We start from the raw sequence: 17,500 nt of genomic DNA, 5'->3' as shown, positions 1-17,500 counted from the left end.
GAGTGATGAATTAGTCCTTATTTTCCCTTGGGCGCATGCGATTACATATACAAACTGTCTACTGACGTTTTAATGAAAAGTTACCACAATGAGCTGCACTGATTCAGTTTTAGAGATTCCGAGCAGGCTTAACCCAAGATGAACCAAGAAATAAAGAAATCCGATTACAGAATTAAATGGATTCAAATAGATATAAGAGGCACGAGAATGGAAAAGCTGCCAAATATTCGGACGGAGGTGCAAGAATTTCGCTCTCTAATTTATCGAACTGCCTCGTGGATTATATATATATATATATATATATATATATATATATATATATATATATATTATATATAAAACCCAAGTTGATTTGATCAGCACGCAAATATAAGAAAGGGTTTATTGTCACCACAAAGAAAACTGATTAACTTGGCATCGAAAATGGTATCATTCACACTCGATTCAAACCCTGAAGCTGGTCCTGGTATTACATCGCATGCCGCTTTTTTGAATTTTGTCGCCACTTGCAAGGGCGCCATAATTTCTTCACCTCTGCACAGTTTTATCTATAAACGACACGAGACAAAAGCATGTAGGATAACAGCTGGAGCATGGCGGTCAAGTGGGCCATTTAGGGAAATGGCTGAGGGGTAATTGAGCCAATGCTTAAATTTGTTTCGTATAATCGTGATCGAAGATTCGTTATATCTATGCCCACTTCCATTCATTTTACAGTGAGTGGGATCAGAGAATCATAATTTTGAGGAATTTATTATAAACAGAGGTTTCTCAGTTGATATTGCAAGGTGGAACCGAGTCAATCACACAGCTAACGAGGTCAGTTCATTATCACTTGGAATTCAATATATAGGTGAACCGATCAGGTCATGTGAAAGACAAAAAATGACTATGTCTATAACACATGCAGCAGTGTTAGTTCAGTTGTTCGATATCGTTATTTAACACGTATCTATGTCACTTTCTTCAAATCAATTCAATTAATATTATTTTGAAACTGGACTGTGAAGCTTTACACGTCACGATAAAAAGAGAAAAAAATAGGTAATACTGCAATTACAAGATAAACAAGATAACTTGAACCATTATAAAGTTTCAAAGGCATCTGTTCTTAACCAATTTTATTATTTTTCAGTCCTTTTTTAATTCTTTATCTTCTTTATCTTCAATTAGAGTCGAAAAATAAAATTAGCTTGAGTGAAATATCCATGTGAATATGAACCTGTTTTCACAATGAATCAGCTTAAATCAACCTCAGTTGTCAGGTACTTCTGGCAGGGAGATACCTCCATCGCGATCCCTTAGTACAACTCGATGCCCTATAAGTAAATAAAGATAAGATGAGGGAATCATACATAACCTGCCGAGATGCTCTGAAGAATAGCCGTGATGCTTGCAAACTCTCAGTATATACAGTTGACCGCTTACTTAGGCTATTTCGTTTTCTCGCAATGATTTCACATCGACAAGTAACTGGTTTTTGGAGGCTTGATTGTTTATCATGTATCAGTATTTGTCGTGTTTCATCTTATTTACTTCATCCAGCCTTGAATATTTATTGTCTGCTGAGTGCAAATGGTGATATCGTCAGCATATATTTACCTTTCAGAGTTGGCCAATGAAATGTTGTTTACCGGCCGATCTGGATAAGAAGAAACATTTTAGTCTTTGGGATGTGGCCATGGGGTCCGGTATGTCCAAGAAATTCGAAAAATGTTACATTGTAAGTAGATTTGCAAACAGTTGGCTCAGGATCTTAATTAACGTAGGATCTTAATTAACGTAGGAAAAGCAAGCTGCCATATTAAGACGATAAGACGATATCCAAAAATATTCTTTCATTCTTCCATAATAAACAAGGACGATAAACTTCAGGTTTCGTTTTGCAACATTTCCTAATTGATTAAAAACCACCCTCGCACTATTTGTAAAGAGTATATGACTGGATAGTGTTACATTTGAAAACGAGTACCACGCCTTCACTCAATTAAATTCTTGTACTTAAAGAGACAGCAGTAGCCAAAGATGTCCATGCTTTCAAATTAGCCATCTCCTACTTTAGAATTAAAAGGAAGAAAAACTGTCGGTGAACTTTAGATTCTACACTGAATACATTTGTAAGAGCAAATGTTGCTTGCAGATTATCTTAATGACTGGAAACTGCACATCAAGTCGTGTGGTCAAGTTCCCTAAACAAGATTGTTTACTACATTTCAGGGCGCGTTCGATTGACCCTATTTCGGAATAAGAATATGTGGAGTGATGATTAAAACGGTACGTTTGGTACGTTTCGAAGCAGCAAGGATAATAAAAATATGTTTAAAATAGCATTTTAGAAGGTGTTTGACAATTTTAATGTGAATCTTCGCAAAAGCGAAGGATTTCTAACTTATATTCCATGTATTCCTATTCCGGAATACGGTTAATCGAACGCACGCTAAATTAGTCCGAAAATCTGTGGAAAGACCGATTAACCACTCTATTTATCGGTTTCAAACAATCAATGTTCAGGATAAAGCTATTGAGACTATACTTCGGCTACATTGGTGTGTTACATGCGATAGTCTCCAAAATAACTCAACGGTCAAACAACATGGCAAGTAGCCAAAGAATGACTCGTGGTTCATTTAATTCGATTTGTTTCTTTTTTTGCCTCTACCGCTTATGAGTACTGTGGTCTGGCAAAGATCAATCCGTGAGACATTTGTAAAGCAGTAAATGCAACTCTCCCTCTGTTTCTTCCTTCAATTTAGAGCATGAAAATTGTAAATAAAATGGGATTTTCATAATCCCCCACAAAAGAGTCTTGACATCAAAGTCTTTCGTGTTTTTTCAAAACATCGCGTGCCCAGTGCAAAATGGACCCCATGCATTGCGTGCTCAGAGAAAGGAAGTCATGACACAGACAGTTGGCTTATCATGACGATATTTACACTCGTTAGGTTCAAGGTGTAGTTAGAGCATTTCACGCACATCCACTCATTGTGTTGGTCTATGCGTGCATCCCATTGAAACGAACAAAGACGTACTGTTCAAGATCTTGAGAGCAGCCTGTTCTTACCTTAACATTTCGTGGATCACAAGTGACCACATCGTGAGACGAACGAAAATACTTTATTATTATTGTACTTCACCACGATGAATAACAGCAATCTTTTTTACGACATTAACAGTTAAATTGTTGAGAACTAAACCCACTGTATTATATGGTAACAGTGAAGGGATAAATCTAGGGCGCTTTCCTTTTTTTGTCAGAGCTAGCCGGCCATACCCGTCAATTTGCAAAGAACATGCAAGTATTTGAAGGACCTCTTGTATCTTAATCCCTCGAATTCTTATAGAGGAGTTGATATCACCCTCGAGGTTTGTTAATTTGAAGGCGTTGTGGAGTCAGTCCTCCCAAATACTCGGTCTGGCCGGTCAGTTCTGTCAAATGGAAGCGTCCCTAGGTTCATCAATCATTTTAACTTTCTGGACTCACTAGTTCAGGTCGAGTGGGAAAAGCATATGGTTGCTGCAGATACAGATCTCCTATCCTACGTATTTCGGACACTGAAGAACTCTAATGAAGACATATCAATTGTGAATTACCTACGAGTTTTAATCCGCTAAAGAAATGCTGTTCACAGGCAGCTCCTTTTGTCAAGAAACATTGACAAGGGGCTCTTGAAAAGAAGCAAACTGACAATAACAACGAAAAAAAAATGCAGGACTGGTACAACCTTGAACGAGACTACCATTTCAGATATAAACAGGTGTGAGGTACTTGCGCTAAAAAGAACCAAAGAATTGATCAGGTTAACTTTGTTGGAGCTCTAAGCACAGGAATATTCTCTAAACAGAAATGGGTCTAACGTTATTCCTCAGTTTTAAATGAAAAATTAATTGTACCAAGGACGTATTTGTTGTCCCACAAAAACGGCGAGGTTTTCCATTTGGGTACTTTCGACCTAATAGCGGAACTGATGACAATCACGTGAGCAAAATGGGACTTTCATCAGCACGCGATCAGATTAACAGTTTCTACTTGATAAGCAAGTGAACGCACAAATAAAGCCCTAAAAGTTTGAAATTTTAATCATACCACGGAGGTAACCATGAGGGAACTCTTGGTCTGTGTCGCGCATTTCCTGAAAAAAATTATAGCCCCTCTGAAACTTGTTTGGAAAGGAAAGTTAAGTAATCATGATTTATTTTTCCTTGTTTTTCCTTCTTATTATAACTTTTGTTTTTATAGTGTTCTATTCTTTTGACCCTACAGCCAATTTGCGTGCTAAAGCCTCTTTTAAATCTATTACGGTCAAGTTCAAATCCAGTTGACAAGTCTATAATTGAATAGTTAACCTTGTCAACATAGGAAAATTAAAGATCAATTGAAATTTCCCTCCAAATGCCGCCTAGAGGGTGCTTGGTGTAATCGATTAGGGTCATCCCTGGATGAGAACCGCATAAATATCATGGTTGAGCTGGAAGGGCTTATTTAGGCGAGTGGAATAAATCGCAAGTTTCTTACTAATCGTACAGTCTTTTTAACGCAGCTTTAGACCTTATAACACGAAAATGAAAGGAATAGCAGAATATTCCCTCGATCGAAAGGTACGTGAATACTCTTAACTAAGCTCCTGAAAATCGGAACTACAAAGGCACCAAATTAAAGAACATGGCGCAAACAAACATGACTGAACACGGGAAACAGACATAGCGAACTCTCACAAAAGCACTGGTTTGCTCTGACGAAAGGCAACTTTTCAAAAAATTCCGCATTTAAATAATTTTACAGGAGCCAACTTATGTGATCACCCTAATTTGACTTCAACATTTTATTTTTAGAAAGTCTCTTTTGTTGTTCACTTTTCTAATGAGCAAAAGAATTGACAGGACATCTATCGTAGAGCTTGAGAACTGAGTCAAAAGGAACAAAAGACCTGAACTCTCTAGAGATAATTGGCGTACTCTCAAGTCTTTTGCATCAACATTTATGTTACATGGGGGGAAAAACGTGCTATTGTTTTCCCTCTACGTGATAAGATAGACAGGGTTACTATTTACAAATATTTCAACTTTCACAAATCCGGAAGTTACCAATTTACAGGCCGAGCGAAGTAACAGTAAATGATTGTCTTTTCAACTTCTTTGGGCATAAAACTTACACCACTAAAAGTTTTTTTCGCAAAAGTTTGTGTTGCGATCATGATATATATAAAAAAGACAATGTCAGACTAAATGCCGGGCGTAAGCCTCGAAGGCAACATAATGAGCAAGTTGCTCAAAGAAAAAAGACTTGTTACAAAAACAATCAGGCTGTACGAGCGGCATGCCATTGGTATGTTCTTAACGTCCATGGAGAATGTCTTTGTGAAAAATTCAACTATAAATTAGGGAGGGTTTGTACAACGAAAGCGAAGAACTGTGAATTGCTGATTCTGAGTATTACTTAACGCCGTCGAGTCAATTATGATCCCGGTTAATTTGGGAATGATCGTGAGGTACGCGTTGTTATATTTTTGAATAAGTTGTCAAACAGGGTGCAGCAGTAGCAGCTGCTTAACTTTCCTTACTTATTGTGTCGAGAGCGAATGAATTGAAATAGCAGCGATTCCCTATATAACAACGTCTAATTCCAAAAATGGCAACGCTACGAAACAAGAATCTCATTAGTTTAACCAGCAAAAGTAATTGTGCTACACGTTGGCACGCATTCTACACATCTTCTTCGATGGTTTAACATATAATGCGCGCGGATATTTTGCGAGTTGAGGAGTGTTTTTCCGAGCCCCGCAGGGGCTTTGTATCTTTTCTCTCAGGCGTGTAACGTGTTGAAAACAATTTCTTTCATTGAAATATTCCCGTTTCGGCCATATTTACTCTGTTCTCAACCGTTCCAACCGGGGCACCACAGTATATTAACTTCTCATATTTTGCGCGTTCTTCTCTTGGTAAAATGGCGTAATAGTGGAATAATAAAGTAAGTTTATTTCTTGTACTCCGCGGCCAACAACGTTAATTACCCAAACATAAGCTTTTGAGGACAACGTGGGCACATAACACTAATCATTCATTCTCTGTCCTAACCCGTCGGAAATAATGCAGTTATACAATAATTCGTCCGTATTCCCAACGTTAACAAGATGGAACTGAGGCCAGCGCACAATATTTACAATACAGTAAAATCCGGGGAAATTAAGATAAATGGAAATAATTAACAAGCATGACATCCATAAAGTTAAATAACAACTTTCAAAAGCATCAAATCTTTGTTGTGACCTATACAAGTTTGTCGGTTTTGTCCTGAATCGGTGATGTTGTAAGACGCCTGTTGCATTTATTATGGAAGTCGAAGAGACGGATCAGTCGGCCAGAATGAACCCGCCGAACTCATTGTCTACCGGGCAACTGAAACAATGATGTCGATATGAAAAGGGAGGACACTTAATTAAGACAGGTATAATCTTCATATACGAGATTTGCAATACTGATTATCACATCAGAAATGTGATTTGGCGTCTGAATTTACTGAGATTAAATCAAATTTAAAGGCGGAGGATTATCGTAGAGCAGGAAATTATCAACAATTTTTTTCGTTTTCGATGCACAATTTTTTTCTGTTTTTTTAATAAACTAGTATTCAGCCTAGATTTTATACAATTTTACCGGCCCTTGTTTTGACTTGATGATGGTTGCGGTCGCATTGGGGAGTTTACACTAGTGTTAAAATCAAGTTCTATTGTTCAGTGTTCCCCTAAGGATTCAAAATAAAGAGAGTTGACACTTGAGTAGTGTCAACTCTAGTGTTACACTGTGTTTCTCTCAAGTTTGACCGCAACGAATGACATTAGTCAGCGTTGAAACGTAGTAGGTTTTTAACTTTTTATATAATATGCATGCAAAAATTTTAGCGTGTTGATTGGCGGAGGGCATGTCAAGTGTGTAAAAGTGAAATTAGCGCAGACGGTTGAAATTAGTGAACTAAAGACGAAAATGTTCCATGTACATCATTAATAAGTAATCGCATGATTTTTCTCGTACAATTTGGAATAAATAAGCACTTGAATTTAATTTTTATCGAACTCGTCCTACGGACTCGTGCAATTTTAATATTTTGTCTTTGAAAAATGTTACTCGTGCCAAGAGAGGATTGCTCGTCTTTATTATTTATTCTAAATTGCACTTGAAATCATGTGATTACCTACACTAACTTTCTTAAATGATATTAAGAGATATTTTATCACAGTGTTTTTGGTCAACTCTAATAACCACGCTTGTTCAAAGTCTCAAACACATGCTATTTTTGATTGGAAAATTAAACAAAGAGCTTCTATCCGTTCCATTTATGTGACCTTATGAGAGCTTGTCTGAACCGTTACAAGTGCGCATAAGTATGTGAGAACAAGGAATTTAGTCGGGAAGTGTCAAACGACAGCTGGCTGGTTGCGAGGCAGAAGTTCCAGCGAAATAATGACTGCTTGACCTAAAGTGGCTTCTAAGAATCATAGAAGTAACACTCAATTGGGATAAACGGCCTTTGAACCTTTCATTACAGCGCTGAATGAACTTTGAAACAACTAAATACGGGTACGGAAAAGACCGAAGCACTGACTGACGAGTTTGTCTCCAAAGAGTCAGATTAAGGATAGCGACATCTGGCTGTTTCCGAACCAAACGTCGCCTTGATACGGGCTTTAGGCTTTTCTGTGCAGTCCCAGAATTCCCAACAGCAATATAGCAGAGGACACTGGTTTTGTGTGCCTTAAAGGAACTGTCAGGATACTGAGATGGTTATCTTTGACCGCATTAGCATGCCAAGCCAAAGCAAGATGATGAGATGAATTTTCTCGTTGGTAACTTGAGGATACTTGAAAACATTATCCGTCCGTCTCTTCTGCAAGAGCCGAACCTTAAGTCTTTTGATTGCTAGTTGGGATGCTCTGCCACTAAGTTAAAGGAGACTCGTGGCTGCCAGAGAAAGAGAACAATGCTAATGCAAGGAATCTAGCTTTCTTTTACAATGAAAATGCAAGTTCTGATAAAGCAATTGGATGCGAAATTCAACCATTAAAGTTGTGGTATTTTTTGAAGACGCTAGTTAATTTAGTGCTGTCTTGCAGATCATTGCAATTGGCTGTCATGCGGTCTCCGAGATTGCGCATTTGCGATTTCTTCACCTTGCCTTTGTAGTCAAAGGTACACAAACTGCCGCTGCCAACTCTGGCGTAACGGATTAAACCACAAAACCAAGAGAGATCCGTGTCCTAATTTACTGGTGCATATGCTTTAAAGACGTTAAATTAAAATTAAATAACAGGAAAACCAAATTAAAGGCATTCCGCAGTCTTAATTAAGTGATGCTGATGTTGTTTTTGAAAGTGCTCATCCTTATTTATAAGACAATTATCGTTGAACTTGTAAAGGGCAAAATTCCCTATCGGTTATCTAAGAGACTATTCTTGGTTAATTTCGTCTCTTAAGAGGCTTGTTAATTAATGTTGATGATTGGCAAGACGAGTGTTTGAAGCAATGAGTACGTTTCCGCTTGCTGACGAAATGCAGTTATTTTATCAAAACACGAGACTAATATAACCGAGAAACCATACTAGAGTAAATAGTACAATTGTTTCTTTCCGGTTGCAGGGATGGCGCAGTGGTGAGAGTACTCGCCTCCCACCATTGTGAACCGGGTTCGATTCCCAGACTCGGCGTAATATGTGTATTGAGTTTGTTGGCTCTCTACTCTGCACCGGGAGGTTTTCCTCCAAGGTCATTCCGGTTTTCCCCTTTCGTCATAAACCAACATTTGTTTTACGTTAATTTGTTGATTTCAGTTTACAGTGTCCCCAATTCGCGCTCTAGCGCTAAAACGACTAGACATTTAAATAAAGTTCCTGTCCTTTCCTTTCACTCTCGTCACTGCCAAGTTTGCCGGCAATTTCACTAAGCATCGCTTTTTGAAAACAAGTGCGGTATATATAAGTAGCGTTCACTTCATTCAGACCCCGTAATACGACTACTTGAGTTTAGTCTGCATGGACGGGAGCTATCGAAAAAGAATTAAGTTTTAGTACGATTAAAGGCTTAGGGCGCTTTCCATTTGACAGAACTGAGCGGCCAGACCGGGCATTACGAAGGACTAACTCTACAACGCATTCAAATTAACACACTTCGAGGATGACGTATACTCCTCCAGAAGAATGCGAGGGATTATCATGCCAGTGTTCCTTCAAATTGTTGCATTTTCTTTGCAAACTAATGGGTCTGCCCAGCCAGTTCTGACAAAAGGAAAGCGCCCTTTGAATCCCTCAAGAGACATGAGGTTTTTTGTTGCTGGTGGGCTACTGCTGTTCTCCTGAAAACAGGGACATATTTTTGTTTGTGAAAATGCTCTGAGAAACTTATGCAAGCAACGAATGATCATAAACTGGTTCTTTCCGCGAACGTATATATTTCTTTTGCGTTGGAAAAAAAATTGTGGCAATGTAAACAACTTGTTTCTTGTTCCGGATATTGACAATTCGACATTGTTTATTCTCATGGCAAAGCTTCTTAACTCTCCGGCTTGTATTAGTCGGGAAACGTATATTGACTACGCATTGTCATTATTTCGAGATCACAGCAAGGATTTCTTCCTGATCTTCTTTGCGTGCAGTTGCACTTGAGGCGCAATCCGTTTGTCCTGAATGAAGATCAGCCTTAACTAGGGGTGGCGAAAGGTAAATGCGAGACTTTGCGAGACGGCGAGACCAGCGTTTTTCTTTGCGAGCCCGAGACATTTTGACTTTTTAGATTGCGAGACCGAGACTTCAAAGTGTTTGACACCTTCATATCAAAAACGAGACCGCGAGACGCACATAACCGCTCAAAAAACGAGACTGCGAGACCCGTGAAATTCGACTAAAATTTTGCGAGACCCAGAGTTTTTGAAGAACCATTCGCCACCCCTTTAACTGGCAGCATCGGCAAGCAAGATACTTGCATCTTCACTAATAATGAAGCGATTTATTCTGCTATATAGATGTGAGAAAAGTTGACAATTTTCCACAATCTATTAAATGGTTACATGTTTAGAAACAGTTTTCTTTAACTTTGCTATGGTTAAACAAGACTTGATAGGTTGGTAAAGATATACATTACACTAAAACGACGCGTTGATTGTCAAGATCAACTTTCCAGACAGACAACAACATGTAGGGTTTAACTATGGTGATACATAATTTTCTGTCCAAAGGGTGTGCGTAACCTTTGTCTCTAAATACTCCCAACAGTGAGCACAATCTGAACGAGTCAGACTCCTTATTTTAACGAGGAGGCTTTTCTTAAAAAAAAAAACACATAGCCATACATGTGTCGAACTTGGTGTAAAAGCTTTGAAGTTAACTCTTACTTAATTTAGTCAAGTGTCTCTCATAGCTTTCGATGAAAAATAGCCATTCTGGAAAAGTTCTGGAAAGTTCTGGGAAACGAGCGCGGGCACGGGTTCAGAAAATAGTGAAGATGAGTTCAGTAATCCTACGAAAGCTATACTTAACTGACTAGTTAAAAAAAAATGGCTAATCCAATCTGATCTTCATTCCTTTTTAAAAACGGTAAAGAACCAAGGAATTTTAGTGGTTCAATTCTATAGTCTCAACTTTTCGCCGCCCTTTGTCAACGTCCACTGGAAAAATCATTTCTTCTGCCGGCATAAGTTCCTCTCTTTCAATGAAATGGTTATATGTGAAAGGACGATAAGTAAACGTTAGCTTGAGGCTGACTACGATTACTATTCTCTTTCCGCTCAGTGGAAAATACCTTTATTTATTTTATGTCATAGGTGACTACACATTGTCCAATTAGCAAATATTTGGCTAAAAAATGCATGGAAACTGATCAATGTCAATGGTAGTCTCTTAGTCCAATTTGTCTGGAAATGGAATTGTGCTAAAAATCCCATTAACTTCTAATTGGGCATACCTTTAGTCCACTTTATTATTGATTATTTAGTCAGCGCGCATCTCTTGCCTCCAAGTCAGAGATCAAAGTGCCCAATATAGTACCGTAATACCGACAAATTTATTGACTGGCTGCCGCATGAAAAGCATTCTTTTTTCGCCTTCCGAAGACTGTAATTTCTCCAACTTTCATCGCACCAATTGCCAAGAATTAGCAAAGCTACGAGCTTGTTAAATACTGCCGCTTGTAAAAATGGCAAAACCCTGCAAAGCAATTGATTTTACGTACAATCTACTTTGATACTGCAACTGAAAGCAATTATATTTCGAATGAACGATGACATCGTTAAGGACGGTGCCTACTAATTCAAAGGTATTTTTGCCCCGGTTTATGATTATGCAGGAAATGTATAGATCTTAACAAGTGTTATTGAAATCCAATAATAAAATTGGGGGTAACCACGCATTTTCCAAAGATAATTCATGAATAATATTTGTAAAAAGCTTTAAACTACAAAGCGATGTATGGTGTTCTTCTTCAAATTGAAGCTTAATTATCTCTCAAAAATGCATGGTTACCCCCACTTTTCTATTTGGATACCAGAAGTCCTTACAAAGATCTACTTTCTCCGGATAGTTTTAAATCGCGCAAAAATATCACTGTATTATTAAGCATCACCGATAGGAAATCCGAATATCTTGCGATTCGCAGAACGTATGCGCAATAACAATAGTAGTCGAAGTTCATCAGTCGGCTATTTATATTGGAATCAGTTACATGCCGGGGAATCTACATACAATGTAGAAGTACAGCACTTAGGGCAAAGTGGAATCTGAACCCAACCTAACCGCCACGAAGTCCCGGTGGCGCCATGTCTGTCATAGGCATGGCGCAACGCCGACGACTACGAGAACGAGAACGGCAAAAAACATCATAGTGAATGATAAGCAAAATGAGGCCCCGCACTTGTTCACCGGCCTTTGGCATTTTTGTGCATATCCTTCCCATTTTTTGCTAGCTAACAATTATCAGTTCACCCCAGTTTCGGTGAATATCATTGAATAAAAATCTCGACGAAATGTTTTAGCATAATTCCACAGGCCAATGATTATTTGACAAAACGCCTTGCGATCCTTTTGAAAAAAAAAAAAAAACGCTTAGGTGATTATAGCGTAGTCATCACCTCAAGTGCAACCAATCAGAGCAGACAATTTTCAATAATGGCTCCCACTAGCGCCATGTTGTAACGGTGTTATAACGTTATCAAGTTGTTTCAAGAGGGACCAACTACTTTCCTAAGATCATTGTCAGAGTTTGCTGCCAACGCAACCCGGCCAAATCAAAGCATATTTACCACGAAGCTTACACCTCCACTTCACTCCTCGGTTGAAAAGATGGCGTCAGACCACGTGGAGAAGACTGCGTATTTCCAGGGAAAATCTGTAGAATTTGTGGCAGACTGGTTTGAGAAGCAATCACCTATGTAATCATACTAACAAAGAATGATGCAACTTTGGTGCTGAGTCGTTTGGGAGTGAAACACCAAAAATTGATTTTATCAAAAGAGTGGATGAGTGTAAATTAACGATTTGTGAGCTAACGTTATACCCCTTGGGCAATTGACTCTAACAAGGAGCTAACGCTGGAAACGTCATCCCAATTAACTTTTTACCCCAATTGCTTGTAATCTCGTAATCTGGTTGGCGAATTTGCCGTTGTCGATCAGAGTCTAGGCAACGCTCCTCGCGTCGTGCCCGTCATGCTCGCGTTAATGTGTCACGCAATTCTAAAATCCAATCAGGAAAGCTCATTTTGGGAAATGAACCAATCAGATTGCGAGAAAGTTACAGACAACACTTGCTCTTTTTCTCTTTGTGTCAAACGAATTTTCTCGCTCAGCGACATTTACACTGGACCATGCAGATTTTTATTTAAGTTGGAGCGGAGACACGTTTACACAGCGCTCTTGACGTGTAAAAAGAAGAACGGACTCGAAAGCCCATTTACACTAAAAAAAAAAAAAAACTGGATCCGGACCCATTAAAATGAAAGCACGGACCATATATATTTGCCGTGTAAACTATCATTTCCTTGTTTTGTGAAATGGGTGCGCACTCGGTGTTTTTTTTGTGTTTTTTTGTGTGTTCTGAGTCTGAGTCACAATAACGATTCGAACCTACGACCCGTGACGTAACACCGGTCGAATGCTCTACCCATCGAGCCACTAATACTCCTGGGGAACTAGTTTTGCGGGTGGTGCAAAGTCATGCGCCTTCAAGGCACTAAACTATAGATGCGTGTTTGTTTTTTGAAAGGTGTCGAGCGCTTGACACCTTGATCACCTATATGGGACATATAGTTGTATTTGAAATTTGTATACCTAGGTTATAGTTTAGGTAAATGTATACCCCGTTCAATGTTTTTCAATGGCATTTATACTCTTCATGCGACAAAAACCGGTCGGTGTCGCTAGTATAAGGAAGGAATTTTAAAACGTTTCGACTCATAGCACGTATTATGAACTTGAACGAGGAATAGTAGGGGATCCAGCATGGAAGGCTGTGTTACACACACCTGCCTTTGTGAAAAGTGAATTCAATTAATTGAAGTCCCCAAATTTTTCTACAATTTGCAGATGACCTAAGACCTAGTTATATCTGTATCTATATCTCCATCTACAAAGCTTAAGTCCCCTTGGCTGTTTTTGCATGCGCAGCCTCACTACAACATGCATAAGCCTTTTTGAGACATCACCACTGCCTAGCTGCAGGAATTCATGCCAGACGACAACACCCGAAACTAAGTTTGTGCGCTGCCCTTTTTGATCAGTGTGTGGGATCTTTAACGTCTCACAGAGTTGATGATCAAGGGTTGTGAGACGGGGCCTACGGTTTATAGTTCTCATCCAAGAAGACTTAAAAGTCCTACCATTTGCAGGTATCAGAAGTTACAAAGACAATACTTTCTCCTTAGTTATTTAAAGACCCGGCTGAGTGTTGGTCCGGCCGGAGTTGAACTCACGACCTCGCGTATGGTAGGCGATGCCCAACCAACTGAATTAAGTGGTAAGCGGCTTTATATGCAACGCATTTACATGACGTTACAGAGCGTGATAGACTCAACAATGGTCGTTCTGAAATGACGGTCATGTTAGAGTATCTTCATGGAGGAGATATATTTTTTGGTTAAAAAAAATTTTCAACAATTAGTTTAACAATGTCAAAATCGTTACGATGATAAGTAAAATTTCCTGCAATTGACCTCGGTTATAATATCGATGGAAAAAAGCACCAAACTTGTTTTTAAAGGGTTCCATTTATTTATTTGTTTTATATCTTTCAGGCACACATTCTTTCCTTGGTTCTTTAATTTCCTATGGTAACGCGTACATGCAAGCAGATGTTTGTATGATTCAGTCGTACTTTCGAGAGAAGCAAGGAACTGGATCCGAGGGACCTGGGAACTTCTAATAGCAAAAGTGTTCGTTACCATTTAAACCGCACCGTTACGCCAAGTGGTTGACCTTCACTGGCTCGTGTAAGGACTCTCGGAACAAAAGAGGTACTGACAGTAACCACCAAAAAAAACAGACTGTTCATAAAACTTTGTGCATTCCAAATTCAAAATAACAACCGAAGTTGATATTCGACTGGTTATAGCCTAGCAAGCTCTTCCGTTGAAAATGGCGCGCAATCGAAATATAGGGGCTAGTGAGCAAGCCCCTATGATCATGGATTTCCCAATTCCTAGTTAGACCTAGATACAGCGCCGTAACGTATGGCAGGGCATAGTATAAAGTATCTTGGAACTGGTTTTTGGGGGGGATGAGCAAAGACCTTCGCTGCAAACAAAGCCTAGAGTATTTCAAAAGGGACATTTGCAAAATGGACTTAACTATTCCTGTTCCGGGGACTCCCTCTTACTCCGCCAAGAAAATGGGCCTGGAACCCAGGCGGGAAAAGAGGGACTCTCTGCTTTTCCTGCCTGGGTTCCAGGCCCAATTTCTGGGCGGGGTAAGAGGGAATCCCGGAAACAGCATTAGGGCTTAACAAAAGTTCTTGATGGTAGCTGCCAGGCTTGCCTTTCCCGATAATTTTTTAAATAAATAACTGTTACTTCAAGTTCTTTCGATTTTAATTGATTTTTAGTAATAAGTACATAGTTTCTGATATGTGATCATAGTTTTATTGTGAATTGTTAGTTCTTAGCTTCATCATTCACTATGTATCATTCCATGACATGATTTTAGAGACGAAAACACTGAAGCTACAGACCAGACTCCCGTTCAAGTTTCCTATCCTGAACATGCGTATTCGGTTTGTTTTCGCAGCTAGCGGGCCAAGACCTGAAAGCTGGAGCCGTATTCGAACTTCAATCTCGTGTTCACAAATCATGTCCAGCTGCATCTTTACGCTAATTATCAATGCCCTGTTGGGATCCTTCTGCACAAACACAATCTCCAGCCGATTTGTTGTCGATGGAGTATCACGTACACGAAAATGACCATTAGATTACGTTACATTACCTGACATGCTGTTCTAGTAAATAATGACTAACAGGAAACTTTCACTTGCCTTACAGACATTTTATCCCCCCCCCCCCCCCCCCCCCCCCCCCCCCCCATGGTAAAGAAGAACATCCGAAGGGGACTATTTAAGCGGTCACCTTCACTGGAATGCAAACAAAGAATATGTAGTAGCAATTAAAAGATAAAATCTTGCAACTTGAGGTAATTTAATCGGAGGACATTTGAAGATATTATTTCTTAGTACTTTTTGTTAATCAAAGGCTTGAGTCCCCTGGCCTGGCGAAATGAAAGCGAGGTTGTTGGTGATCTTCTTTTTGCTTTGCGTTGTAAGGTAAAAAGGGACTTGTAACAAAAAAATACAACCACTCGATTTAAATGGACAACACCAAGTGGCGAGATGGTCGGTGATAAGTTCAAGCTAAGGTCACCAACAGCCTTATCGTCCACTCAGACACCGATCGGATTGCGCTGGAGTTTTCTGCAGAAGCTCGGCAAACCACGGCCGGACCGAGATCGAGGTTCTTAAAAACTAGCGAAAAACAAAGTGCTTTGCCATTTTTCTTGCAATTCGGAAACATTTAAGTGTCTCTACATAGGACTGTAAGCCGTACTACACTGTCTACCAATAGTTTGTTTACAAAATTCGCGACGGTCAAGTGGCGAAACTTAGGGGAATGCGCTTTCCGGTGGACAGGGGCGCGACGTAGATTCTGAAATCAAATTGCAAAGGATGCTTGGAATAGATACAGATGTGGGAAACGTATTGTGAAACATGGGAATTTAAGTAATTCTTCTTTTTGCATTGCACATTGACTAGTGGCGCACTATTTCTAAAGTTATATGGTTGGGTTATGAAGACTTTAGTTCCATGTTTACGTAAAACGGAAAGCATGGAACAGGGTTACTCCATAACGGGCATGCCATAAAGCATGGCAATTCTACAATTCTAACTGGTGTCCGGCCTTCGTTGGGACGATTGTCGAAAGAAAAAGAAGCACGATTTAAAACATAGGTTTCTTCAATTTTTTGCACAAGATTTCAGACTTGCTTTTGTGGTAAACGCGGCCTCGTTAAATCTCTCTGTTACCGTACCTTGATTTGCAAGGAATCAGCTCAGCTTAAGCCCCAACTACACGATCAAACATTATTAGAAAACATTTGTTTGGATCAACAATTTTAGAATTAATGCACATCTGAAGACGTGTTTCCAACATTTTTGCGTTGGAAAGAATGTTTGATTTCAGATCAAGTTCCCATTTTCTCCAACTTACGAATTACAGCAATGGTGTGTTACAAAAGACCAATCAGAGAAGTTAAGGGCCCAGTCTCCAAATCCAAGAACCACGGAGCAATCCAACATGGCGGAGGTTGTGTTTCCAACAATGTTATAGCACATTTTAGAAGCGTTCTGATAATAATGTTGGGACGTGTTATTGTACCAATGTTGTGAAAACGTTTAGCTGGGGCCTTAATCTGCCAAAACGAAGGAATAGCTGTTGTCTTCTAATCGATATAAACCAATTTTTGATTACCAGAAGTTTATTTGATCTCGATTTATGGCAAGATGAACACCCCGTCACTTTTGTAACTTATTGTAGGAATACGATACAAAAAAAAAATCTCTTCTTTTGCAGCACAAAAGAAGCTTGATCAACGCGACTACCTCTTCATTCGGCCAATGTGCTACCAACGATTGCAAAAGACAGAGCACCCCCTAAAAAAAGTGATGTCTCCTTTCTACGTAAAAAAAACAGGCAAAAAACGGCATTCCGATGGTTGGCGAGCATCCTCTGGAAACAGCAACATGGTTTAAACTTCTGGGGAAGACAATTGCGATACCGGTTAGAGGAAAGTCAAAATTACCCACGTTTTCGTTGATTCACTCCTCTGAACCAATCGTGTCATTTTTTCCGCAGATCACCGAGATACGCATTTTTGAAAAACATGTCCAACTTGGTTTAGGGACATTAAGATAGAACGGGGCAAAATTTCGGCGATGCTGTGGTATGTCAACGATCGGAAAAAGGAAAGAAGTGAGGCTGCCATTTG

General features: G+C 39.4%; 1 protein-coding gene and 1 long non-coding RNA gene across 3 annotated transcripts in view; one reads left to right on the top strand and one right to left on the bottom strand.

Moving 5' to 3' along the window:
* Positions 1-1,104: 1,104 nt before the first annotated feature.
* LOC138013330 (uncharacterized) lies at positions 1,105-1,686 on the bottom strand. 2 transcript variants are annotated; one of them, XR_011125202.1, is made up of 2 exons: positions 1,603-1,686; positions 1,105-1,319 (listed from the first exon to the last, which is right to left on the bottom strand). It is a non-coding gene; the product is annotated as an uncharacterized lncRNA (long non-coding RNA). The 2 variants fall into 2 exon arrangements; XR_011125201.1 differs by lacking the exon at positions 1,603-1,686 and adding an exon at positions 1,429-1,581.
* A 2,768-nt stretch (positions 1,687-4,454) lies between these two features.
* Positions 4,455-17,500, top strand: part of LOC138013329 (uncharacterized) — a 33,031-nt gene continuing 19,985 nt past the window's right edge. Inside the window, exon 1 of the mRNA XM_068860378.1 lies at positions 4,455-4,596. Within this exon, the coding sequence (XP_068716479.1) occupies positions 4,561-4,596 (36 nt within the window). The 5' untranslated portion in view covers positions 4,455-4,560. The remainder of the gene's footprint in view (positions 4,597-17,500) is intronic.

Source organism: Montipora foliosa, chromosome 8, assembly GCF_036669935.1.
Source record: "Montipora foliosa isolate CH-2021 chromosome 8, ASM3666993v2, whole genome shotgun sequence".
NCBI lineage: Eukaryota > Metazoa > Cnidaria > Anthozoa > Scleractinia > Acroporidae > Montipora > Montipora foliosa.
The sequence above is the reverse complement of the archived record's forward strand: the minus strand, read 5'-3'. Positions and strand labels throughout refer to the sequence as shown.